The following is a 27,204-nucleotide window of genomic DNA, read 5'->3' on the forward strand; positions in this document are numbered from 1 at the left end:
AGAAACATTGTATCACTACTAGAGTGAATGAAATATTCTAAAAAATAACAATTGATAACAATTGGGCACCTGTGTCCCACTTGCTGATGCCTTGGTCACTTGAAATTTTGCAGACACATTGTCATACTTTTTATAATTTTTTAATTACAGTAGTATTATAATGGTGAGGAATAAAAATAATACCAATTAAAAATACTATTGCCCAAGTAGTTAATAAAAGCCAAATGAAAGTTTAACATATTCACCATTTGTATAGTCCCTGCTTCACCATAGTAACGAAGATCAGCCGGGCCGCTAATCTTTCGTGTTTGCCCTTGGGACAATTATTCTTTACTTTTACTTTTTCACAATATGTATGTAAGTTGGTGTGTGCATGTAACCGTGTAAAAATAAATGAAGAAAGTTACGTATATCAACCCAAAAATACTATTTGAAAAACAACCATAACACCTCACAACTTGGCCCAACAAACGATGCGGACTGGATCTGTTTTAGCTGAAGGGGAGTAAACACAGCATATGGACTGAGTGAGACCTGATAGGAATTTGACACATCCAGATGTCGGTCCAGACCAACCAAAATCCGGATCCGAGAGGGTTTACTGCATACCTTGGTCAAGAGGCTGAATAAGATAGGTGTGTTCTCTAGGACTTCTTTATTTTTTTAATGGTAATCTGTGAAATTCAGAAGGATGCAAGCTTTAAAACCATGAGCTTTAAGGGAACACTGTATGTTTTCCCTGCAGCTGTTCAAAAATATTGACAGTTGTTTGAGCTCTTCAACAGAGTCTCTTGCTGTAAATGCAAGTGTTATATGAATGTGTATGATAATTGAGAACAGTAAATGAAAATCATCTGTTTTCAGAGGAATAAATATTTAAATGGGACAAATTTAGAAATTGAATGCTTCTGTAAGGTAATGATATACCCGGTACACCAGCATTCAAACCGTTATTGAAAAATGGTTAAGTGTGCGTTTGAAGGTACAGTAATATCTGTTAGCCGGAATCCCTCAAACCCAGAACTCTCTGATAGACAGAATGAAATTTTCTCTGAATATTGTTTCCAAAGCCGGAATTTTCCGGCTTTGGGAACGATTTTCCGAGGGGAACATTTTCTGGAAAATTCAGAGAAAAATTTCCCGATACCCGAAAAATTCAGGGGATTTTTTTTTTCTGGGTTTGAGAGATAAAAATCAGGCGCATTTCTGGAAATTTTGAAAATTCCGGGGACGAGGGATATTTTTTTCCGGGTTCGAGAGATGATGTACTGGGCAATTTATGGAACTTCCAAGAAAATTTTTCCGTAACCCGGAAAAATCTGGGGATGAGGAATTTTTTCCGGCTTTGAGAGAGTTGTCGTTACCCAGAAATTACTCACTCCTGGAAATGCTCTGCACCAATTGTTCCGGCTAACTGGGATGTCACTACTGAATTGGTTTGAGCTATTTCATACACTTATATCAGCAGAGAAGATGATGGAATACAACGAGAAAAGTGCACAAGAAGCTCATTACAGCACATTAAATAATTATTACACGATAAAGTTCTGCTATATTTTGTTTAAACTCAGAAAAAGGATAAACACAACATTATTGATGAAACATGTTTATTAATATTTTTACTTCTTCTTGGATACACCAACAGTGCGACCACGACGGCCTGTGGTCTTGGTGTGCTGACCTCGCACACGCAGACCCCAGTAGTGACGCAGACCTCGGTGAGCACGAATCTTCTTCATGCGCTCAAGATCTTCACGCAGCTTGGTCTCAAGATTATTGGACATCACCTGGAAATAAAATTTATATTCACAATATTGCACATCTTAAATCAACCTGTATATGAGCTTAACATATAAAACTCACCAATAACAAAGTTAACAAGAAACTATCCCATACTGTAATACTTTACAAATCCAAATGACTGCTGACCTCAATATCTCAGCATTGTACAGAAAGTAACAAAATGTATTAAATTTGGGTTAAATAACATTTTCAAATAAATTCTGGATAATCTGGCTATTAAGTAAATGAAATAGACATTAGCTACCACTAAGTAAGTATGGAAAGGAAGAAACTTACCAAATCCCAAAGAACATGTACAACTATATTCCAAACATGATAAAAGTGGTAACTGAGATACTGTAAATATGATAAAAGCCCTTCTGGAAAAGTACAAATACTCTGCCCAGTAAGTTAAATATGGAGTCAGCAAGTTGATATGGAATATTAAAGGCATACAGTAAAAGTCCAAAAATCCGGATGCCAGGAATCCGGACCACCCGAGAGTCCGGACTTTTTGAAAACTCAAACTTTTTAAATTTAGCGGTCTTTTGTGGGTTACGTGAATGAATGGAGTTGCTTTAAAAAATTAATTTACATAATTCTAATAATATAAGTAATTGTAAATTACAGGTAGCTAATTTTGTTAGTTTGTAATTAGCTTGAACTGAAATGTAAAATTTGAGGCACTATAAATCTTTTGTGTGTATGTGTGCATGAGTGAATGCCACAGCTGCACAGCGACAACAAACGACCACATGATCGCCACTTTAAAACAAGCAATCAAACTGTGACAACGTATGTAATTTTGAGTCCTACTCTTTCCATGTACAGAGTACAGGCCCATAATAATGGCCCCTAAAGTAGATAAACTTTAATGTGTGAAGAGAAAGAAGAACACATTGAAATTGAGTGACAAACTTGAAATAATTAAGAAACTAGAACGTGGTGTGAGCAATGCTGTTCTAATGGAAATATATGACATTGGAAAGGCTACAATTTATGATATAAAAAAGGCAAAGAATAAAATTCTAGAATTCACAGCTTCTTCTGAGCCTTACATTAAAATTGCTGAAAGAAAAAGTTTACATTGGCCCAAATTAGAAAATCTTGATAAAGTGTTGCACGAATGGTTTTGTTAAAACGATCAAAAGGTATGGCAATTTCTGGGCCGATGCTTATTGCCAAAGCAAAGTCTTTTAAGGAGCAAATGAACATCGAATCAGAGTGTGCATTTAGTGATGGATGGCTTAGGAATTTCAAGACTCGTCATGGTATTAGACAGTTTGTTTACATTTTTGTCTAGTGTTGACTTTGTTTCTTTAAAACTGCTCGTTTTGATAAATGAAGCATGCTTTATTTGCTAATGAATAAACTATCAAAATGTACCTGTTCATCTCATCTTTATTCCTCCTTAAATTTTAGTTTTAAAAGTACTGCCTGAGAATCCGGAAAATCCGAAAATCCGGACCTACCCAATCCCCAAGCAGTCCGGATTTTTGGACTTCTGCTGTACATTGAACTGTCAACAGTTCTCTTTATTTATTCCATACTAAAGCACTTATAAATACTAAGACAAATTTTGAGTGTCGGAGAGATTTGAAACCCTTGCTTGACAGAACAAGCAGAGTGCAAGATCATTTCCAATTTCTCTGGCATATTTTCCAAATCTAGGTATTACATAAGATGACCCAGGAACAAGGACAACATGCTGAGCTACTGAATTACAATAAAGCTTGAGCATGATCAAAAATATAAAATATAATCTTCCAGTTTTCTGGAAGAACAAAAAGTTTCTGTAGATACCGCACTATAAAAAATCTTTACTAATATCAAATGGTTTTGAAAATTTATAAACTAAAATATTTACCTGACTGTATTTGCCATCTTTGATATCCTTTTGTCTGTTAAGGAACCAGTCAGGAATCTTGTATTGGCGAGGGTTGCCCATGATTGTTACAATCTTTTCAACCTGAAAGGACAAAATTAATTAATCCAAGGACTTTCACACAAACAAGGAAACCACAAAAATATTAAAATCAGCTAAAATTCTACTGTTTTTGAGCCCTAATAAAGTCCACCACAACTTAAGCACATTATTTTTAATCCTTGCAGATCTTAAAAACCTTTTCCCATAAAGTTACAGGGTGGTTGGTAATAAGAATAAAATCAGATACTCCTTCACTCAGTCTCTCTAACTGCTGTGGCCTCCATATAAACCTTTCAATGCCATGCTCAGCATTCAATCACACGATGCCAACATTTACTTCAACCTATGTTCCTTCTATACTTACATTTGTGCCTTTATCTTTTGAATTAGCCATCATCTGCTAAGAGCAGATAACTCCTCTCCCTTTTTGCATATGCTTTTTCAAAATTGGTCCTTCAATAAATTTCCCTTCACAAGATATTTCACCTATATTTCTGAATGCAATACCACTACAGCTCTTACAATAATATGCTCAATACCTTTTTAATAATGACTTACCATGCAATTATTTTTACATGGGAAAAACAAAATTTTTGGTACCTTTTCCTGTCACATATAAAAACTAGACCATACATTCCTATTATCCATTCTATAACTTCTCCACCTCCCACCCTTAACATATCCCCCCAATTCAATCCACTCCTGGAGCCTCACTAACCTCATAACCCCGTGAGATGAACAACTTTAAGGATTTTATTCAAACACCAAATGATTTTTTCAGTTGAAGGGAACCCTAAGCAACCAGAGGGTAAAGCCTATCTCGATTAACCCTATGAATGAGACTAAGGATTTTATTCTGGCTAGTGCCAAATGCTTTTATTCAGTTAAGGGGAACCCTTAGCAACCAGAATATTTTTTCACATCGCAGACTAGTTAGCTTTGCTTGTTTCATCCAATACAAAAAGACTTTGTTTTTCCTCTTCAAAACCTTTCGACATTTATATCTACATTTCACTTGCCGGGTGTTTTTCTTTTCCATTATTTCATATTTACATTTTTAAATTTTCCTCTTTCATCACTCCTTACTTGCAAGTGTCACTCGCATGCCATCTTCAAATCTTAATTAGCACTGCCAGACCCTCATCCCACCATTCCCACTTCTTGTCCATTCCCATTTTCTTATACACACACTAATGTTGTTAGGATAGCACTCTTTAAACAGCTTCTCAGGCTCGTGCTTCAATTCCATTGACATAATATAATTTCAAAACCTGTACAGCATTTTCAAATCATTCAACCCCATCTCTTAACTTATAATTTTGTATAACCTTTCCTCAATTCCTGGAGTCCTACCATTTGCTTATGCTCTTGCTTCTGCTGAATAATGGTAAAATTCCCCCCGGTACTGCTGCTCCCAGAACATTCACCTCCTTCATCTTTCATACCATATCAGTCCTCTATTACAAAGTCTATCCTATAATTTTTCCACTCTAATACTAATGAAATTTACAAGATACAAAATACTGGGTAAGGCCAATTTATAATAATCAGCTTCCATAACTTAATGCCATGATTTGAATGGCAACTGTACCCTCTAGTAAATACTTAACCACATTACCGTACTGTAAATAATATTCCCACTAAACCTGGTCAATGAAAAAGACATTTCATGAATCACACCCATACATCTAAATAATGAGTCAATAGTTTGTGTATATTCCAGTGGTGTGACTTAAAATTGTTTTACAGTTAAAATGATTGTCAGAAAGCTTTAGTCTGAATCAACAAAATTGATCCAGGTGGAAAGATTCTATTTTTGTCTTCCTTCAGCTGTTACACCCAGCACAACAAAATGTGAGAGTGCCTTTGTAGAAGGGTATATGGTACACCAATTACAATAATGTCACTAAGAAACTTGCAAGCGATGTTTCTATTCCCCAAGGATTTCAAGATTCTTATTAAAATTATGCCCTTGGTAGTGAAACCAGAACTGTATACAGTACCATAAATCACTTGCAAAGTTGGTGGGCTAGGTCTTACACAATACCACATCAGAATGTTTATTACTCAGTACAATTAATTATCACCTTATCCTTACATGGTACTAAGGCATGCTAACTATTACCAACTAAAGTACACATACCTCCTCTTCTGTCATCTCTCCAGCGCGCTTTGACTGATCAATGTCAGCCTTTTTCAAGACAATGTTGGAATAACGACGACCAACACCCTTGATGGCTGTCATGGCAAACATAACCTTTCGCCGGCCATCAATGTTGGTGTTCATCAAACGCAGGATATGCTGAAACTTTTCTGGCACCACCAACGACTGAAAGCATTTATGTATCATGAGAAATAAATCTTGCGTAAACATTTATAAAACTTACAACAGAGCATTCCTACAATATGCAGGAATTCATTTGGAAATAGCATTTATTGGGTAAAGTGTTATACTGCATACTGCAGATATAGAATCAGAAAATAAGAAATTCCTTTGTCTAACTTCTCAAGCCTAGATATATAATTTTCTGTATATACCACTCACTGATTTGCACTTACCCTTGCTAAAATTATGCAACAGCCTACTTGCCACATACAGTGAACCCTCGCTTTACGAGGTCAATTGAACCCACGGAGGCCCGCGTAAAGCGAGAAACGTGTAAAGTGAACAACATAACATATGGGATTAGAGAGGTCCGACCCCCAAACTTCACTTTTTCAGACACAATACCTACGTTGTAGTAAAAATAACTTCTTAATTTTATGATGGTATGCACACACAATTAATAATTAAGAGAAATATCAATAATATTAGGTTTTTTAACACTTACATTAGTAGAAAAGATGGCTGGGCACACGGGGATGGGGGGTTGGTTCCGAGGCAGAAGGCAGATTATTGGCCCTCACCTGTATCACTATCCATCACAGAGGCTAGCAGGGCCTCTTTGTCAAATCCCTCAAAGTCCATATAAGTCCATATCCTCACTATCACTGAATTGGGCCGGCTGTGGTGGGTGGCGGGTGAAGAACTCGGTAATGTTTTGATGACTGGGCGACCTTGTGCCCACCCTGCCCGCTCTCCGCGTAAAAGGGTACATGCACCGCGTAAAATGAGCATTCCGGGTCTGGCAGGGTACCGCGTAAACGTGGAAACGCGTAAAAAAAAATAAAAAAACACGTAAAGCAGGGTAATACTGTATATAATTCATTCTTTTAAAATCAATTATGGTCCGGTGAGTTTTTGTCGATTTGCTGAAGCACCAAACATATGTAGACTCTTATTTTCCGTATCCCCCCTCCCCCAATTTTCATTAACCCCTTGTGTATCCCATGTGAGGGGATTAGTAGAGATACTTTTTGTAGTTTACTAACCCCTTGTGTACAGGGTGGTCTCTGCTGTATAAAATCGTATGGCATGAGCCAAATAATACTGTATACAGTATATTAAAAGTGGCACACTCATCTAGAAGATGCATTTGTTCTCAGTTTTTTCTTAAAACATACAGATGTTATAATGCACAGAATACAAGTCCAGTGGGGGAGGAAGGTAACAAAGTTTGAAACTTTTAAAGCTGCTGCAACTAGACCAAGGCCTCTGCTCCAGATGAAGTACAGTGAATGGACAAATCTGAGTTTAGAAAGAACAAACCACCAAGCAATATTCTGTACAGTACACATTAAATTTTAGTAGAACTCGGGTGTCCTCACTGCTAAAACCAAACAGCTCCATAATGAACTATCAATTTGCCAAAGGTGCAGAGGCCATAGTCCTTCAAGCAAACAGTCTTTCATTCCTCCCAACCAGAGCTGCATTTCATTCATTAAAATATTTCTGAAAAAGTTAACCCCTTCACTGAGATGCCACTTTTAATATTTATTTAACTAGTTCCAGACAATATTAATCAGCTCAGAGGGAAACTTGTACACAAGGGTTAAATCAAAAGTGCCTATACCTGTATAGCTAATATCTTTACCACCCAGGTGAGGGACTTAAGTTATGGCCCTAAGATATTTGGCTAAAGGGTTACACTCAACTTAACTATATTATGACAACCATACTCTGCACTCAAGTGTTCTTGTGCACCACAACAACCTATTTTCAGCTAATATATTCAAGGCAATTTTTCTTACCTCGAGGAAACCTCAATCAAGTGGAGGAAATGCAGCTTCCATTCCATATTTTGTATTATTATTTTTCTGTCTATGAATAATTTATGTACATCAATCTACTATATTTGTGCTTGAAGTGTTATTGCCATATGAATGCTTCCAGCAACCCTTCAATATGAACACTTGCAATAGGAAGTGTTTAGTTGCTGAAAAGTGTTTTTATGACAACACTTCCTAGCACATAACTGATGGCAGATGTACATTATAATTTATTAGATAAACTTAAAAACAAAAAAATTGCAATTCCAGCACTTAGTTTGTTTTCTCAAGGTAAGGTAAGAACTTGTTTTCAATGTCTGGATTAGATGGCTTACTGTAGGTGCACAAGAACTGCCAATTATTATCCAAACATTTTCAATAGAAAGTGTTCCATTACCACAGGCCACACTACTAGTTTACAACAGAGGTTTGATAATATTCTAACGGGAGACAGAGTGCACATTTTTACACTTTGTTCTACTCTGAATACAGTGCAAGGTCACATTGAGATAGTTCTATTGTTTACATACAAGGCATTTCATTCACAAGAACTCTTTGAGGATGCTTCATTGGTTCGTTTCATATGATTTATTATAAAATGAAAAACCTAACCTAAGCTAAGTTGGTTAATTTATTACCGATTAATCATAAGCTTATAATGTAGCAGTATTTCTTAAGTTTTTAAAAGTATTCCTGTGGATGAAACAAAATGTTCCAAATGTAATCAGTGCATATCAAACCATAGCACATTGTGTAGAATAGGGTTCAGTAGTACATGGCATAGAATAGGGTTTGAGAAGAGAAAACAGTAAAAATAATATTAAAGCCAACGTTGAACAACTAATATTGAGGGTAATTAAATCGGTTATATATAAAAAAAATCCGATAGAAACACTATACAATAGAATAAATTATTCTTAGTTCCCTTTCTCTTTTTATATAAGACTCAATAGGTAAGTAGGCTTTGGCAACTTCTAAATATTAACCAGTAGTTAAATTATTAAAATTCCCCAGATGACAAACTAAAACAATACAGTACCTCAAAGTTTTAGTATTGCACTATTTCATTTGTTGCCACTAAACAAATCTTGGGAATTTTTTAGTTGCAATCAGTAATTTTGACAAATCTAAGACACTTCTCTTCAATTGCACTTCGGGAGCTAAATTATGTATAAGCGACATTTAACATTTTATTATGCATGTTCATACATGGCAGTACACATCCAGAACATTACGTCCTTCATAACGATCTTCAAGAGTGAGGTGCTTCCCCCTGGTCCCCAAGATATGTTAGGGACTGTCAGTTGACTGTAAATGTCCAAAGGAGGGCCACCAGGCTGGTGCCAGCACCTAAGCTACCCTGAGAGATTAGAATGCCTGCAATTGCTCCGCTTATACTACAGACGGGCAAGGGGGGACCTAATTGAGGTGTATAAACATCTCAAAGGGCACTACTCAGTTGAGTGTCCTTACCTGGAGCTGGCGGACGCTTGCCTCACAACGGGTCACAGCTCAAGGTTGAAGAAGCCACAAGTCAGAAAACTGTGAGGGTTAACTTTTTCGGAGTGAGAGTTGTGAACTCTTGGAACAATCTGCCAGTGTTGTGACGGCACCGAGTGTGAGCTGTTTCAAGACCAGACTTGACCAACACTGGAGCAGGTTCAGATACATTCAGGAGCCAGTGCATGCTCAGTACACTTGCCAACAGTGCGTAACAGACGTGACTGATTGTCAAAGCGGCTAACAAGTCGATCAGTGGTGAAGAATATATAAGTAAAAGTACACACCCAGAACATTGAACAATGTGGCAGTACACACCCAGGGTAATATAGACAACTTTCACCACAGATGCATTATTTGTTTTCTTGTTTATATAATTGTATTTTCATCAGAGTTCTGATGATATATATATATTTTTTTTTTAAATTGTATTGTTTGGCACATAATTAGACGACTCAGCGCGCACTTCTTTGTCTTTCTCGGCATGATGCAGCGGTATACAACCCATGATCTCCGATCGATGCCAGTGTATGTTTATGAGCCGCACGGACAGGACGACTGCTCTCACATCCACAAAAAAACATAAAATTACACCGTATCTGTTTAATATGCCGGGGGGTCCGGAGGGTTGAGCCTCACGGCTAGGAAATTGGGCAAGGTTAGGTAGGTTTCTTTGGTTAGGGGTAAAATTAACATTTTAGTCATCCTTGTAGATATCCAACCTAACTTAGCCACAGAACCAGGGAGGGGTGGCACCAGACCCCCTTTTCTGGTGTGGGTTAAGTTCCTAAGGTTTGCCAGATCTCAAACTATAATAACACCTGGTTAGGTTGGTGAGGCCCTCTAACAATGCTTCTGCCGAATACAGCCCAACTCAGACCATCTCGGACAACTTAGGTTAACAAACACATTTCACAAATTTATTTTTGCATGAATGATAAAATCACAAAAGTACAATGATAAAAAGTAGCATAAAAGTATAAACAGTACTGATAAACAGTCACGTGATGTGAAACGGCTCGTAGCAAATTTTTAGCAATCTTCGTTCACTGCTGAATTCATCCCACAATTTGAAGAGCTGTCCTTGGTGATGTTTAAAAGATGTCGAGCAGTTCAAAAGATGTCGAAGTCTTTAAACTGCTAGGGGAACATGTGAGCACGGGGGTGGAGGAGACTGCAGTGGGAGCGGGAAAACAAAGTGAAAGGTTACAGGGAAATAGTGACAAAATTTTTGTTTGTAATTCACTTTAAAGTGGCTGGCACACTTGAAAGTGAGAGTTTTGTGGTGATGGGAAGGAAAAGAGACACCCATTTTAGATTTTCTATGTATTATTTAAGCATTTTCGACTTACGACCTGGATTTGGGTCCCAACCCCGTCATAAGTCGAGGAGCAGCTGTATATAGTCGGTGCCTCGGGTATCATGTTTAAATTTTCGGTGGTGAAAACTGTTGAAAAATATTTATTCAGATTATTGCTCATTTCTCCATTATTATTAGTTAGCTTGCCGATATCTGACTGTATTGGTCCAATCTTTTCTCATGTTTTAGTTTGATACATTTGAAAGAATCCTTTGGGGGTTGACTTTGCCTCCCTTGCTACCTTCAGTTCATTATTCCCCTTTTCTTATCTCGGTCTTAACCCTACTGGCCTATACCTTATAATAATCTCGGAGGTAAACTTCACCACGATTTATTCTACCTATAGCCTTCCTTTGTCCAATAATATTATTTTAATAATTATTTATCCATTTAGGGTCTTTGTTGTTTGATCTGAGTTTTCTGTTTGGTATGTTCTGCCTTTGTGCATTAAGTAACTCATTATTTAAATTGTTGTGGAACTCGTCAACCTCAGATCTCGTGAACAGGTCATCCTCAACCGTCATATTTTGTGAGGTTATCGTTGTCAGGTCTCCAGGAAAAGTGAGGTCACCCTCTGTGGGTACATTGTGTGAAGTCATGTAAATCACCCCCAAACGTGATACTCCTTCTCTCAGCTGCCTTTTCAAACTATCAAAGTTTGCCCTTCTGACATCTGGGACTTAAATGGAATTTTCCTTGCAACTGCCCTTAAATTCTAATTGAATCTTATTTCTTTGTGATCGCTGTTAGCAAGTTCGTTCCCTACCTCAACATTACTAATGAGGTTTTCTCAATTTGACATAACTAAATCGAGTATCTTATTACCCCGGGTGGGTTCGGTTATATGCCGACTTAGGAAACAGTCCTGGATTGTTTCAAAAAAATTCTCAGATTCTGAGTTACCCGTAAAGTCAATCCAATCTATTTGACTAAAGTTAAAGTCACCTACTATAAAGACTTTGCTATGTTTGGAAGCCCTGTGCATTTCATCCCAAATAAGTTGCTCATTAACTCTATCAAGATTAGGAGGTCTATACATTACTCCCTACCATCGGTTAATACTATCCAAATTGTCTGTAGTATTCAGTTCAGTTTTTATTTCCTTATTTATTTCGCACTTCAGATTATCGGCAAGTAACTCACCTGAGTAAGTTTATCCAGGTTTCGGTGAATGCTACTCTACCTGATTTCATCCATTTTGTTTCTCATACTCCTACTGTTTGTGTAGTAGATATTTAAGTTAGTCGTGATCTGTGTCCTCTCTTTGACGCGTTTAGTCTTTAACTCCCTGCCTAATTTAGTTTGTTATTCCTAGCACTATTTCTCTGTAACCTTTTACTTTGTTTACTCGCTCCCACTGCAGTTTCCCCCATCCCCGTGCTCATGTGTTCCCCTAGCAGTTTAAAGACTTCGACATCATTTGAACTGCCCTCTCTCGAGAGCCAGCCAGGGTTGCCACACCAGCCCTAGACAGATGTACCCCAACCCAAGCATAAAGATCCCTTCTACCGTGTAATTCACATCTTCAGGAGTGAGTATATATATATAAACCATATATAAACCGTGTGTGTGTGTGTGTGTGTGTATATATATATATAAATATATATATATATATATATATATATATATATATATATATATATATATATATATATATATATATATATATATATATATATATATATATATATATATGTTAAGGCACAAGTTCTGCGGTTTAGCTTCGGGGGTGAGTACAGACTAGTAGTCACCCTGAAGATGTCTGGGTTTTCTTCTTTCCTTGGTTACTCAGCATATATATACGCACCTACAGTGATTTACTTGCATATATATATATATATATATATATATATATATATATATATATATATATATATATATATATATATATATATATATATATATACACACACACACATATATATATATATATATATATATATATATATATATATATATATATATATATATATATATATATATATATATATATATATATATATATATATATATATATATATATATATATATATATATATATATATATATATATATATATATATATATATATATATATATATATATATATATATATATATATATATATAGGGTGACAATCAAGTCGTTAAGTTACTCATACTGGTCTTGTTTCCGTGTGGTCGTGACTTTTTAAACAAATCTATCCAGAGTATCATTAACATACAATAACATAACTAATTGTATATGTGTTGGCCAATATTCTCACTCTTCTTTCTTTTATATCCGTATTACTACCTGACAATGTTACGATGTCAGCCACTCCGTAGAACAAGTAAATACATGAGGATAGGAAGAACAAAAGTTGCTGACCATGGATATCATATGTACATCACGATCAAGAAGACCACTGTAGAGAAGGATATAGGGGTAGTCATCGCTGATAAGCTGATGTTCTCTGACCATCTAGCTGAGAAAATCAACAAGGCTAATAAAATTGTGGGCATTATTAGAAGAACTTTTGTTCATCTGGATGCACCTATATTCAAGGCTCTGTACACTGCTCTGGTTGGGCCACACCTTGAGTATGCTAATCAAATTTGGTGCCCATATCTCATTAAGGATATTGAAGCAGTAGAGAATGTACAGAGGAGGGCTACCAAATTAGTACTACAGATCAAGGATATATCTTATGAGGAAAGACTAAGGAAATTACAGTTACCGACACTGGCGTACAAAGATCTCATGGGGACCAAGTGGAAACATACAAGATAGTGTGTGGCATATATGACCAGGCATGTACAGCAGGAATGTTCCAGATAAGGGAGGCTGACACTACCCGGGGGAACACACAGAAGATCTACAAAACAAGAGCGAGGCTAAATCTCAGAAGACATTCGCTCCAGAGTAGGGTTGTCAACAACTGGAATGGGTTACCTGAGTGGATAGTGAATGTGGAGACGGTGGAAAAGTTTGAAGCAAAATTAGATAAATACTGGAAAAATCAAGAACAAGTATATAATTATAGGGCACAAATATCCGCCACACGCAGCCACCGTCTGAGTAGAGAAGAGGCTATTGAGCTGGAGTCACAGGCGTGAGCCTCTTCCAGAAGATCATCTGTGAGTAATACCGGAAGAAGTACCAGAGCGGAGCCCCGAATTATATACTGTATACTAATTGATTTGTTTACAAAAAGCTGGAGCTGGAAAATCAATGTTTTTATGCCTGTCTATATTTTGTTGACTTATGACCATTTTAAACGTTTACATCACCCAGTTTATAAAGTGAAACTGCCAAATCTATTAGCCTGAAAACTGTAAATTGCAATAAAGTTATTCTAAACCAGTGTGAAATATGTACTTGCAGTGCAATGTTTGTGTGACGGAATAACATACTTATGTAATGAGATGCAACCATTTTAAAGCCTGCATTTTATATCCCAATTTCACTGCACTTTCAAGATTTACATAATCTTTTTTTTTGTAATCATAGATAATGCGAATATGCATGGTTTATATACTCATAGGTATGGATTATCTCTTGAATTGGGTGCAAGTAATCATGGGTACGACTGATCTCGGAGTTGGGTACGAGTTGTCTTAGGTACGAGATGACCCTAACCCCACCACATTTACCAATTAATTTTGTTTTCCCAATGGTTTTTGATGTGTTTTCAACACTTTTTACCCTGATTTTTATAGCAAATCTCTATAGATTCTGAGATGGGAGGGGAACTAATCTCAGACTCTTGAATTGCGCCAGATATGAAGGTCAAATTCGTTCATAACACAGCAAAAACCATTGGAACTTCATAAAAACAAAAAAATAAGGAGTCTGCAATAGGCCGGTTAGCCTGTGCATGGCAGCTCCTGTCGAGAGTAACTACCACTCTCTATCATCCATGAATCTATCTAGCATCCTTTTAAAACTTTCCAGCGTTCCTGCACTTACTACAAAGTTGCTAAGCTTGTTCCACTCGTCCACCACCCTATTTGTGAGCCAGTTCCTTCCAATCTCCCTCCTAAACCTAAACTTATCCAACTTAAATCCGTTGCTACGAGTCCTATCCTGCTCGGATATTATAAGAACTTTATCTATATCCCCTTTATTGATTCCTTTCACCTACTTAAAAACTTCTATCATATCTCCCCACACTCTTTGTCTTTCTAGGGAATGAAAGTTTAGTTTCTTTAACCTATCTTGATATGGAAGGCTTCTAAGTCCCCGAATCATTTTCGTCATTCTTCGCTGCACCGACTCCAGTGAATTGATATTCATTCTATAATAAGGGCACCAGAACTGAACCGCATAATCGAGGTGCGGCCTGACTAACGCAAGATATAGTTGCAATAAGACCTCTGCACACTTATTACTTACATAAGAACATAAGAAAATAAGGAGTCAGCAATAGGCCGGTTGGCCTGTGCATGGCAGCTCCTGTAGAGAGTTACTACCACTCTATCATCCATGAATCTATCTTGCCTCCTTTTGAAACTTTCCAGGGTTCCCGCACTTACTACAAAGTTGCTAAGCTTGTTCCACTCGTCCACCACCCTATTTGTGAACCAGTTTCTTCCTATCTCCCTCCTAAACCCAAACTTATCCAACTTGAATCCGTTGCTCCGAGTCCTATCCCGCTCGGATATTATAAGAACTTTATCAATATCCCCTTTATTGATTCCTTTCACCCACTTAAATACTTCTATCATATCTCCCCACACTCTTCGTCTTTCTAGGGAATGCAAGTTAAGTTTCTTTAGCCTATCCTGATATGGAAGGTTTCTAAGTCCCGGAATCATTTTTGTCATTCTTCGCTGCACCGACTCTAGTGAATTTATATCCATTCTATAATAGGGGCACCAGCACTGAACCTCATAATTGAGGTGTGGCCTGACTAGCGCAAGATATAGTTGCAATAAGATCTCTGCACTTTTGTTACTTACACTTCTAAATATAAAACCCAATACTCTGTTTGCCTTATTTCGAACATTAACGCACTGTTTTCTAGGCCGTAGGTCCGGGCTTACAAGTACCCCTAGGTCTCTTTCACAAGTCGACTTCTCTAGGTTGATGTTGTTAAGGCTATATACATTATAAGTATTTGTTCTTCCAATATTAAGTATGCATTTGCATCCTGCCCTGAATTAATTTGCCGCCCTATTTTGGTGTCACCCGCAAACTTGCTTATGTCACTTACACTTCTAGATATAAAACCTAATACTCTGTTTGCCTTATTTCGAACATTAACGCACTGTTTTCTAGGCCGTAGGTCCGGGCCTACAAGTACCCCTAATTCTCTTTCACAAGTCGACCTCTCGAGGTATTTGTTCTTCCAATATTAAGTATGCTGCAATTGCTGGTGTTGAATTTCATTTGCCATTTCTCTGACCACTCCTGCAGCTTACTTAAATCCTCCTGTAGTGCATTTGCATCCTGCCCCGGTCCGACTAATTACCCAAATGTAGCCGCAATGAAATCAAATAATGGTTCTACATGAATAAATCGGACTGCCAACCACTTTTCGACTAGTATTTGGTGTCACAAAGTAAAAAAAAATTGGAAAACTTAATTTAATCTGAGTTAATAGATCGCGTGCTTGTACCGAGGGAGCGAGTAATTACCCAAATGAACCCAAATGTAGTCGCAATGAAGTCAAATGATGGTCCTACAAGCATAAATCGGGCTGTGAATCACTTCTCGATTATTATTTGGTGTCATAGTCACAAAAAATTGGTAAACTTAATATAATCTGAGTTGTGTTAGGTTAGGTACATGCACTCGATCTATTAACTCAGATTAAATTAAGTTTTCCAATTTTTTGTGACTATGACACCAAATAATAATCGAGAAGTGATTCACAGCCCGATTTACTCATGTAGGACCATTATTTGACTTCATTTCGGCTACATTTGGGTACATTTGAGTAATTAGTCGGACCCTCCTGCCCTGAATTAATCTGCCTTCGATTTTGTTTAGTTGCAACAAAGGAAATTTTACAGAAATCAAAGTCAGATTTGAATACAACACGTAAAAAACACACACCAAATAAATCTATTCTCGTACCAAAACATGAGGACAGCCAATGTACGAATATTTACCGTGGTTTCTTTCTTACTCCACCGGAAAACCCACATTGTGCACTAAAGCGAACAATATGGTGAAAATCCGGGGGAAAAAATAAAACACCACTGAAAATAAAGGGTTACTATAAACTATATGTATCACACTTAAAATTTCACCCAGACTTGTGCATTGGAAACATGTAAACACAGTAGACCAAAACGCACATACCATATTTACCACCAATTATCACCGTAATTTTTCGAGTTTGGTCCATATTATCAACAAACACGATAGCTCACATCTAAATATTTTAAGCACATTAGCATCTACCATCTTATATACAACAGATGCGAGGATAAATAGCGATATTTTCAAACAGAACGAGCACACACACACGTACCATATCGGCGGTCTGTGGGGAAGGGTCCGAGGAACTGTTGATATCGTTGATGAAGTTGAAGTAAATTTTCATGTTGGAATATAACTACCTATCTTACTGACAATTAAAAACATTTAAAAATTTTACTGGAATAATTCTTAATAATAAAATAGTACTCATGTAAAACTAAACTACATTGCTGTAATATAATAAATATCAGAGGAGGAAATTTGCAAATAACTTTTGATTAAAAAGTAACATGAACATAATTGCTGAATAACTTATTCATCTTACTCAATAATTCAACCAGATTTTATGGAGTTTTAGGCTACATCATGCATATTTTAGTCCTATGCTTTAAAAAATATAGTGTTCTGTACTGTTCGTGGTACTTTATCAACTTCTGCTCTTTGCAGACGTCTTATGAATATCGTGAAACTCACTACGAAAAAAAAATCATGATTTAAATTTATGGTAAGTACTGTTCATATCCAGACGAAACTAGTGTCTCAACTTAGCGGTAGAGTGGTAACGTGCTTGCCTCTCATCACTCCTTTGCAGGTTCAATTCCTGAGTCAGAAGTGAGACGAATGTTATTCTGCGTGGCCCTAATTATATAAAAATAACAATATTTATTAAGAAAAATTGGCATATTTATTAACTATGCAAGTATATAGTTCAGCATTATAATAAAAATAATAATTATTATTATAATTATTATTATACCATTTATACGGTACATGTATAATGTATATGCAGTAGGCCGTGTGAGCATAAAGTAAATTCCTATATGTCTAAGAGTTGACAGAGCAAGTATTAAAAAAAATGGTATACAATAAGGCATTTAACCAAGAATAGCCGACAAAGTTGCCAGATTCTTATTTCCAGGAGGATCTTACCAAACATTCGCAGGTTATAGATTACTTTACTTTGATACTACAGTAGTCGACTTCCTTGCTGGTCGGGCGGTCTGTAATTTCTAAGTTACAATACAATTCATTAATAAGGACGAGAAGCGGTGCTTTCAACGTGGTAAGGTCGTTGGCTTATAAATTTATATATTTATATATATATATATATATATATATATATATATATATATATATATATATATATATATATATATATATATATATATATATGCTGGTTCTTGTCAATTTATATAAAGCACTGCCCTACAGGGTTCTTTTTCTTCCACTGTCCTGTGGTAGTGAAATGCTTAGCGGTTGCGTTGCAGTCTGACATCTACCTCTTTAATTAAAAGAAGGGAAAGTGCAGGAGATCGATTAACGAAAGTCAATGTCAACCTATTCTTCCTTACCGAACGGGGTGCAAGGGAGCTTAATTAGATAAGGTCTTTCTATTGGAATTATTAGAAGTTTGTCATAGGAGCAGGGGTGTTTTAGTTTTGTTTCCACAGCCTTTACTTATATTGTTATTATTGTTATAAAAAAAATGCAATTTGAACATTAAAATTTGACCATTCTTTAATGATTCGATTTTAAGATAAAACAAACTGAACTCATCTAACGTATCCAATACTAAACAAACCATACCACATCCACCCGCGGTACATAGCTTAAGATAAAGGGTGGAACAAAAGGGGGGTTACTAGCGAGAGGTAAAATGCCAACAGCATCTGGTGTTCCCAGGCGGTCACCCATCCAAGTACTAACCAGACCCAATGTTGCTTAACTTCGCTGATCGGACGAGAAGCGGTGTTTTCAACGTGGTATGGCCGTTGGCATCAATATAAGCTGGTTCTTGTCAATTTATATAAAGCACTGCCCTACAGGGTTCTTTTTCTTCCACTGTCCTGTGGTAGTGAAATGCTTAGCGGTTGTGTTGCAGTCTGACATCTACCTCTTTAATTAAAAGAAGGGAAAGTGCAGGACATCGATAAACGAAAGTCAATGTCAACCTATTCTTCCTTACCGAACGGGGTGCAAGGGAGCTTAATTAGATAAGGACTTTCTATTGGAATTATTAGAAGTTTGTCATAGGAGCAGGGGTGTTTTAGTTTTGTTTCCACAGCCTTTACTTATATTGTTATTATTGTTATAAAAAAATGCCATTTGAACACTAAAATTTGACCATTTTTTAATTATTCGATTTTAAGATAAAACAAACTGAAATCATCTAACGTATCCAATACTAAACAAACCATACCACATCCACCCGCGGTACATAGCTTAAGATAAAGGGTGGAACAAAAGGGGGGTTACTAGCGAGAGGTAAAATGCCAACAGCATCTGGTGTTCCCAGGCGGTCACCCATCCAAGTACTAACCAGACCCAATGTTGCTTAACTTCGCTGATCGGACGAGAAGCGGTGTTTTCAACGTGGTATGGCCGTTGGCATCTATATAAGCTGGTTCTTGTCAATTTATATAAAGCACTGCCCTACAGGGTTCTTTTTCTTCCACTGTCCTGTGGTAGTGAAATGCTTAGCGGTTGCGTTGCAGTCTGACATCTACCTCTTTAATTAAAAGAAGGGAAAGTGCAGGAGATCGATTAACGAAAGTCAATGTCAACCTATTCTTCCTTACCGAACGGGGTGCAAGGGAGCTTAATTAGATAAGGTCTTTCTATTGGAATTATTAGAAGTTTGTCATAGGAGCAGGGGTGTTTTAGTTTTGTTTCCACAGCCTTTACTTATATTGTTATTATTGTTATAAAAAAAATGCCATTTGAACATTAAAATTTGACCATTCTTTAATGATTCGATTTTAAGATAAAACAAACTGAACTCATCTAACGTATCCAATACTAAACAAACCATACCACATCCACCCGCGGTACATAGCTTAAGATAAAGGGTGGAACAAAAGGGGGGTTACTAGCGAGAGGTAAAATGCCAACAGCATCTGGTGTTCCCAGGCGGTCACCCATCCAAGTACTAACCAGACCCAATGTTGCTTAACTTCGCTGATCGGACGAGAAGCGGTGTTTTCAACGTGGTATGGCCGTTGGCATCTATATAAGCTGGTTCTTGTCAATTTATATAAAGCACTGCCCTACAGGGTTCTTTTTCTTCCACTGTCCTGTGGTAGTGAAATGCTTAGCGGTTGCGTTGCAGTCTGACATCTACCTCTTTAATTAAAAGAAGGGAAAGTGCAGGAGATCGATAAACGAAAGTCAATGTCAACCTATTCTTCCTTACCGAACGGGGTGCAAGGGAGCTTAATTAGATTAGGTCTTTCTATTGGAATTATTAGAAGTTTGTCATAGGAGCAGGGGTGTTTTAGTTTTGTTTCCACAGCCTTTACTTATATTGTTATTATTGTTATAAAAAAAATGCCATTTGAACATTAAAATTTGACCATTCTTTAATGATTCGATTTTAAGATAAAACAAACTGAACTCATCTAACGTATCCAATACTAAACAAACCATACCACATCCACCCGCGGTACATAGCTTAAGATAAAGGGTGGAACAAAAGGGGGGTTACTAGCGAGAGGTAAAATGCCAACAGCATCTGGTGTTCCCAGGCGGTCACCCATTCAAGTACTAACCAGACCCAATGTTGCTTAACTTCGCTGATCGGACGAGAAGCGGTGTTTTCAACGTGGTATGGCCGTTGGCATCTCTATATGCTGGTTCTTGTCAATTTATATAAAGCACTGCCCTACAGGGTTCTTTTTCTTCCACTGTCCTGTGGTAGTGAAATGCTTAGCGGTTGCGTTGCAGTCTAACATCTACCTCTTTAATTAAAAGAAGGGAAAGTGCAGGAGATCGATTAACGAAAGTCAATGTCAACCTATTCTTCCTTACCGAACGGGGTGCAAGGGAGCTTAATTAGATAAGGTCTTTCTATTGGAATTATTAGAAGTTTGTCATAGGAGCAGGGGTGTTTTAGTTTTGTTTCCACAGCCTTTACTTATATTGTTATTATTGTTATAAAAAAAATGCAATTTGAACATTAAAATTGGACCATTCTTTAATGATTCAATTTTAAGATAAAACAAACTGAACTCATCTAACGTATCCAATACTAAACAAACCATACCACATCCACCCGCGGTACATAGCTTAAGATAAAGGGTGGAACAAAGGGGGTTACTAGCGAGAGGTAAAATGCCAACAGCATCTAGTGTTTAGGCGGTCACCCATCAAGTATTCTTAGACCCAATGTTCAACCTTCGCTGATCGGACGAAGCGGTGTGTTTTTCAACGTGGTATAGCCGTTAGCATCAATATAGCTATTCTTGTCAATTTATATAAGCGCACCTACAGGGGTTCTTTTTCTTCCACTGTCCTGTAATCATTGAAATGTATGATTGTTTGCAGCCTGACATCTACCTCTTTAATTAAAAGAAGGGAAAGCGCAGAAGATCGATAAACGAAAGTCAAGGGCAACCTCTCATCCTTACCGAACGAGGGTGCAGGGGAGCTTAATTATATAAGGTCTTTCTAGTGAAAATTTTAGAAGCTTGTGAGGAGAGCAAAGGTCTTTTAGTTTTGTTTCCACAATAACCTACTTATATTGTTATTATTGTTATAAAAAAATGCCATTTGAACATTAAAGAATTTGACCATTTCTTTAATGATTCGATTTTAAGATAAAAGCTCGACGAACTCATCTAACAGTATCAATACTAAACAAACCTTCTTCATCCACCGCGGTACATAGCTTAAGATAAAGATTGGAACAAAAGGGGTTACTAGCGAGGTAAAATGCCAACAGCATCTGGTGTTCCCAGAGCGGTCACCCATCCAGAGTACTAACCAGACCCAATGTTGCTTAACTTCGCTGATCAGACGAGAAGCGGTGTTTTCAACGTGGTATGGCCGTTGGCATCTATATAAGCTGGTTCTTGTCAATTTATATAAAGCACTGCCCTACAGGGTTCTTTTTCATCCACTGTCCTGTGGTAGTGAAATGCTTAGCGGTTGCGTTGCAGTCTGACATCTACCACCTTTAATTAAAAGAAGGGAAAGTGCAGGAGATCGATTAACGAAAGTCAATGTCAACCTATTCTTCCTTACCGAACGGGGTGCAAGGGAGCTTAATTAGATAAGGTCTTTCTATTGAAATTATTAGAAGTTTGTCATAGGAACAGGGGTGTTTTAGTTTTGTTTCCACAGCCTTTACTTATATGTTATTATTGTTATAAAAAAAATGCCATTTGAACATTAAAATTGGACCATTCTTTAATGATTCGATTTTAAGATAAAACAAACTGAACTCATCTAACGTATCCAATACTAAACAAACCATACCACATCCACCCGCGGTACATAGCTTAAGATAAAGGGTGGAACAAAAGGGGGGTTACTAGCGAGAGGTATAATGCCAACAGCATCTGGTGTTCCCAGGCGGTCACCCATCCAAGTACTAAACAGACCCGATATTGCTTAACTTCGCTGATCGGACGAGAAGCGGTGTTTTCAACGTGGTATGGCCATTGGCATCAATATAAGCTGGTTCTTGTCAATTTATATAAAGCACTGCCCTACAGGGTTCTTTTTCTTCCACTGTCCTGTGGTAGTGAAATGCTTAGCGGTTGCGTTGCAGTCTGACATCTACCTCTTTAATTAAAAGAAGGGAAAGTGCAGGAGATCGATTAACGAAAGTCAATGTCAACCTATTCTTCCTTACCGAACGGGGTGCAAGGGAGCTTAATTAGATAAGGTCTTTCTATTGGAATTATTAGAAGTTTGTCATAGGAGCAGGGGTGTTTTAGTTTTGTTTCCACAGCCTTTACTTATATTGTTATTATTGTTATAAAAAAAATGCCATTTGAACATTAAAATTTGACCATTCTTTAATGATTCGATTTTAAGATAAAACAAACTGAACTCATCTAACGTATCCAATACTAAACAAACCATACCACATCCACCCGCGGTACATAGCTTACGATAAAGGGTGGAACAAAAGGGGGGTTACTAGCGAGAGGTAAAATGCCAACAGCATCTGGTGTTCCCAGGCGGTCACCCATCCAAGTACTAACCAGACCCAATGTTGCCTTTAGCTACAGTCGGACGAAGCAATTGAGCTCAACGTGGTATATTGGCATCATAAGCTGGTTCTTGTCGAATTTATATAAAAGCACTTCTTCTGGGGTTCTTTTTCTTCACTGTCTGTGGTAGTGAAATGCTTAGCAGTTTGGGTGGAGTCTGACATCTACCTCTTTAATTAAGAAAGTGGGAATCGATTAACGAAAGTCAATGTCAACTATTCTTCCTTACCGAACAGGGGTGCAAGGGAAGCAGATAGATAAGGTCTCTGTGGAAATTATTAGAAGTTTGTCATAGGGCAGGGTGTTTTGGTTTTTATTTCCTGACCTTACTTATATATTGTTATTATTGATATAAAAAAATGCCATTTTGAACATTAATTGATGCCATTCTTTAATGATTCGATTTTAAGATAAAACAAACTGAACCTCATCTAACGTATCAATACTAAACAAACCATACCATCCACCCGCAATTTTTATAAACTGCAGATAAAGAGGTGGAACAAAGAAGTTATTCTTGAGAGGTAAAATGCCAGCAGCATCTAGTGTTTCCCCAGGCGGTCCACCCATCAAGTACTAACCAGACCCAATGTTTATACTTCGCTGATCGGACGAAGCGGTGTTTTCAACGTGGTATAGCCGTTAGCATCTATAGCTGGTTCTTGTCAATTTATACTCTTACTGCCCTACAGGGGTTGCTTTTCTTCACTGTCCTGTGGTAGGTAAATGCTTAGCGGTTGCGTTGGGTCTGACATCACCTCTTTAATTAAGGAAGTGCGGGAGATCGATTAACAGTCAATGTCCAGCCTATTCTTCATACCGAACAGAGGTGCAAGGCTTAATTGAATGGGTCTTTTCTATTGGAATTAATGAGAAGTTTGTCATGAGGAGCAGGGTGTTTTGGTTTGTTTCAGCTTCACTTATATTGTTATTGTTATAAAAAAAAATGCCATTTAAGACATTAAATTTGACCATTCTTTAATGATTCGATTTTAAGATAAAACAAATGAACTCATCTAACGTATCCAATACTAAACAAACCATACCATCACCGCGGTACATAGCTTAGATAAAGGGTGCTGGACAAAGGGGGTTATTAGCGAGGTAAAATACTGTATCTGGTGTTCCCAGGCGGTCTTGTCAAGTACTAACGGGGCCAATGTTGTAACTTCGCTGATCGGACGGCAGTGTTTTCAACGTGGTATGGCCGTTAGCATCTATATAAGCTGGTTCTTGTCAGATTTATATAAACACTGCTCCCTACAGGTTCTTTTCTTCCTTTGTCTGTGAGTAATTAATCTTAACGGTTGCGTTGAGTCTGACATCCACCTCTTCAATTAAAGAAGGAAAGTGCAGAATCGATTAACAGTCAATGTCAACCTATTCTTCCCTTACCGAACGGGTGCAAGGGAAGCAATTAGATAAAGGTCTTTCTATTGGTTATTAGGTTGTCATAGGGCAGGGGTGTTTTGGTTTTTGTTTCCACAGCCTTTACTTATATTGTTGTATTTATAAAAAATGCCATTTGAACATTAAAATTTGACCGATGCGACAGTTCGATTTTTAGATAAAAACGGCTGAACTTCATCTAACGTAGTAATACTAAACAACCATGCCACATCCACCCGTGGTACATAGCTTAAGATAAAGGGTGGAACAAAAGAGTTACTGGCGAGAGGTAAAATGCCAACAGCATCTGGTGTTCCCAGGCGGTCACCCGTCAAGTACTAACCAGACCCAATGTTGTAACTTCGCTGATCGGACGAAGCAATTAACTCAACGTGTGTAGTATGGCCGTTAGCATCTTACAAGCTGGTTCTTGTCAATTTATATAAAAGCACTGCCTACAGGGTTCTTTTCTTCCACTGTCCTGTGGTAGTGGAATGTAGCAGTTTGCGTTGCAGGTCTGACATCTACCTCTTTAATTAAGAGGAAAGTGCAGGAGATCGATTAACGAAAGTCAATGTGGCTATTCTTCCTTACCAGATATGAGATTTTAAAGAGCTTAATTAGATAAGATCTTTCTATTGGGTATTAGAAGTTTGTCCTTAGGAGCAAGTGTTTTAGTTTTGTTTTCACAGCAACTACTTATATTGTTATTATTGTATAAAAAATGCAATTTGAACATTAAAATTGGACCATTCTTTAATGATTCGATTTTTTAAGATAAAACAAGCTAGACTCATCTAACGTATCCAATACTAAACAAACCATACCACATCACCCGTGGTACATAACCGGGCAAAGGGTGGAACAAAAGGGGTTACTGGCAGGAGGCCAAATGCCAACAGCATCTGGTGTTTCAGGCGGTCACCCATCCAGAAGTGCACTAACCAGACCCAATGTTGTAGCACAAGCGTCGGACGAAGCGGTGTTTCAACGTGGTATGGCCGTTGGCATCTATAGCTGGTTCTTGTCCAATTTATATAAAAGCACTGCCCTACGGGGTTCTTTCTTCCACTGTCCTGTGGTAGTGAAGTATAGCGGTTGCGTTTGCAGTCTGACATCTACCTCTTTAACTAAAGAAGGGAAAGTACGGAGAGATCGATTAACGAAGTCAATGTCAACCAATTCTTCCTTACCGAACAGGGGTGGGCTTAATTAGATAAGGTCTTTCTATTGGAATTAATCAAGTTTGTCATAGGAGCAGGGGTGTTTTAGTTTTGTTCTTCCAGCCTTTATATATTGTTATTATTGTTATAAAAAATACCATTTGAACATTAAAATTGGACCATTCTTTAATAATTCGATTTTTAAGATAAAAACAAACTAATGAACTCTGTCTAACGTATCAATACTAAACAAACCACATCCACCGTGAAATTTTTATAAGCAAAGATAAAGGGTGGAACAAAGAGGGGTTACGAGAGGTAGAAATGCCAACAGCATCACGTTATTTCCCAGGCGGTCACCATCAATGTAGACCCAATGTTTGTAACTTCGCTGATCGGACGAAAGCGGTGTTTTCAACGTGTATTTATGGCCGTTAGCATCTATATAAGCTGGTTCTTGTCGAATTTATATAAACACTGCCCTACAGGTTCTTTTTCTTCCCTGTCCTGTGGTAGTGAAATGTAGCGGTTGCGTTATGATCTGACATCTACCTCTTTAATTAAAGAAGGAAAGTGCAGAATCGATTAACGAGTCAATGTCAACTATTCTTCCTTACCGAACGGGGTGCAAGGAAGCAATTAGATAAGGTCTTTCTATTGATTGACCAAAGTTTGTCATAGGGCAGAGATTGTTTTTGGTTTTGTTTTTTACTGGCCTTTACTTATTATTGTATTGATATAAAAAAATCCGCCATTTGAACATTAAATTTTGACCATTCTTTTATTGATTCGATTTTAGATAAAACAAACTGAACTCATCTAACTTGTATCAATACTAAACAAACCACTTACATCCACCCGCGGTACATAGCTTAAGATAAAGGGTGGTAAAGTTACTAGCGAGGTAAAATGCCAACAGCATCTGGTGTTCCCCAGGCGGTCACCCATCAAGTACTAACCAGACCCAATGTTGTACTTCGCTGATCGGACGAAGCGGTGTTTCAACGTGGTATGGCCATTATCTATATAGCTGGTTCTTGTTGTCGAATTGTAGAGAACTGCCCCTACAGGTTGCTTCTGCCACGGTCACGGCTGGCGTGAACTGCTTAGCGGTGATGCAAACGCAGCCTGACATCTACCTCTTTAGTAGAAGAGATGCAGAATCGATTAACGAAAGTCAATGTCAACCTATTCTTTACCGAACGAAGTTGCAAGGGAGCTTAATTAGATAAGGTCTTTCTATTGGAGTTATTGAAGTTTGTCATAGAACGAGGTGTTTTTAGTTTGTTTCCTGACCTTTACTTATATTGTTATTATTGATTATAAAAAATGCAATTTGAACATTAAAATTTGTCCATTCTTTAATGATTCGATTTTAAGATAAAAACAAACTGAACATCATCTAACGTATCAATACTAAACAAACCATACCACATCCACCCGCGGTACATAACTTAAGATAAAGGGTGGAACAAAAGGGGTTACTAGCAAGAGAATGCGTCTCCAACAGCATCTGGTGTTCAGGCAGTCACCCATCAAGTACTA

The 27,204-nt window shown here is 37.5% G+C and overlaps 1 protein-coding gene and 6 non-coding genes across 8 annotated transcripts; all 7 read right to left on the reverse strand.

Annotated features, from left to right (window-relative positions):
* Positions 1-1,593: 1,593 nt before the first annotated feature.
* On the reverse strand, positions 1,594-17,239 carry LOC121859687 (40S ribosomal protein S18). Of its 2 annotated transcripts, none has more exons than XM_042356617.1 (4): positions 17,161-17,239; positions 5,853-6,038; positions 3,650-3,751; positions 1,594-1,787 (listed from the first exon to the last, which is right to left on the reverse strand). In XM_042356617.1, the coding sequence occupies exons 1-4, from the start codon at positions 17,230-17,232 to the stop codon at positions 1,620-1,622; spliced, it is 528 nt and encodes a 175-aa protein (XP_042212551.1). In that variant the 5' UTR covers positions 17,233-17,239; the 3' UTR covers positions 1,594-1,619. The 2 variants fall into 2 exon arrangements, with proteins under 2 accessions (XP_042212551.1, XP_042212552.1); XM_042356618.1 differs by lacking the exon at positions 17,161-17,239 and adding an exon at positions 16,989-17,011.
* Positions 17,240-18,766: 1,527 nt separating this feature from the next.
* On the reverse strand, positions 18,767-18,885 carry LOC121859690. Its single transcript, XR_006087691.1, has one exon. It is a non-coding gene; the product is annotated as a 5S ribosomal RNA (ribosomal RNA).
* A 494-nt stretch (positions 18,886-19,379) lies between these two features.
* Positions 19,380-19,498, reverse strand: LOC121859693. Its single transcript, XR_006087693.1, has one exon. It is a non-coding gene; the product is annotated as a 5S ribosomal RNA (ribosomal RNA).
* Positions 19,499-19,993: 495 nt separating this feature from the next.
* Positions 19,994-20,112, reverse strand: LOC121859694. Its single transcript, XR_006087694.1, has one exon. It is a non-coding gene; the product is annotated as a 5S ribosomal RNA (ribosomal RNA).
* Positions 20,113-20,607: 495 nt separating this feature from the next.
* On the reverse strand, positions 20,608-20,726 carry LOC121859695. The gene has a single exon (XR_006087695.1). It is a non-coding gene; the product is annotated as a 5S ribosomal RNA (ribosomal RNA).
* A 1,093-nt stretch (positions 20,727-21,819) lies between these two features.
* LOC121859691 lies at positions 21,820-21,940 on the reverse strand. Its single transcript, XR_006087692.1, has one exon. It is a non-coding gene; the product is annotated as a 5S ribosomal RNA (ribosomal RNA).
* A 495-nt stretch (positions 21,941-22,435) lies between these two features.
* LOC121859696 lies at positions 22,436-22,554 on the reverse strand. Its single transcript, XR_006087696.1, has one exon. It is a non-coding gene; the product is annotated as a 5S ribosomal RNA (ribosomal RNA).
* Positions 22,555-27,204: the final 4,650 nt, after the last annotated feature.

Source organism: Homarus americanus, unplaced genomic scaffold (genome assembly GCF_018991925.1).
Source record: "Homarus americanus isolate GMGI-L3 unplaced genomic scaffold, GMGI_Hamer_2.0 scaffold21, whole genome shotgun sequence".
Classification (NCBI taxonomy): Eukaryota; Metazoa; Arthropoda; class Malacostraca; order Decapoda; family Nephropidae; genus Homarus; species Homarus americanus.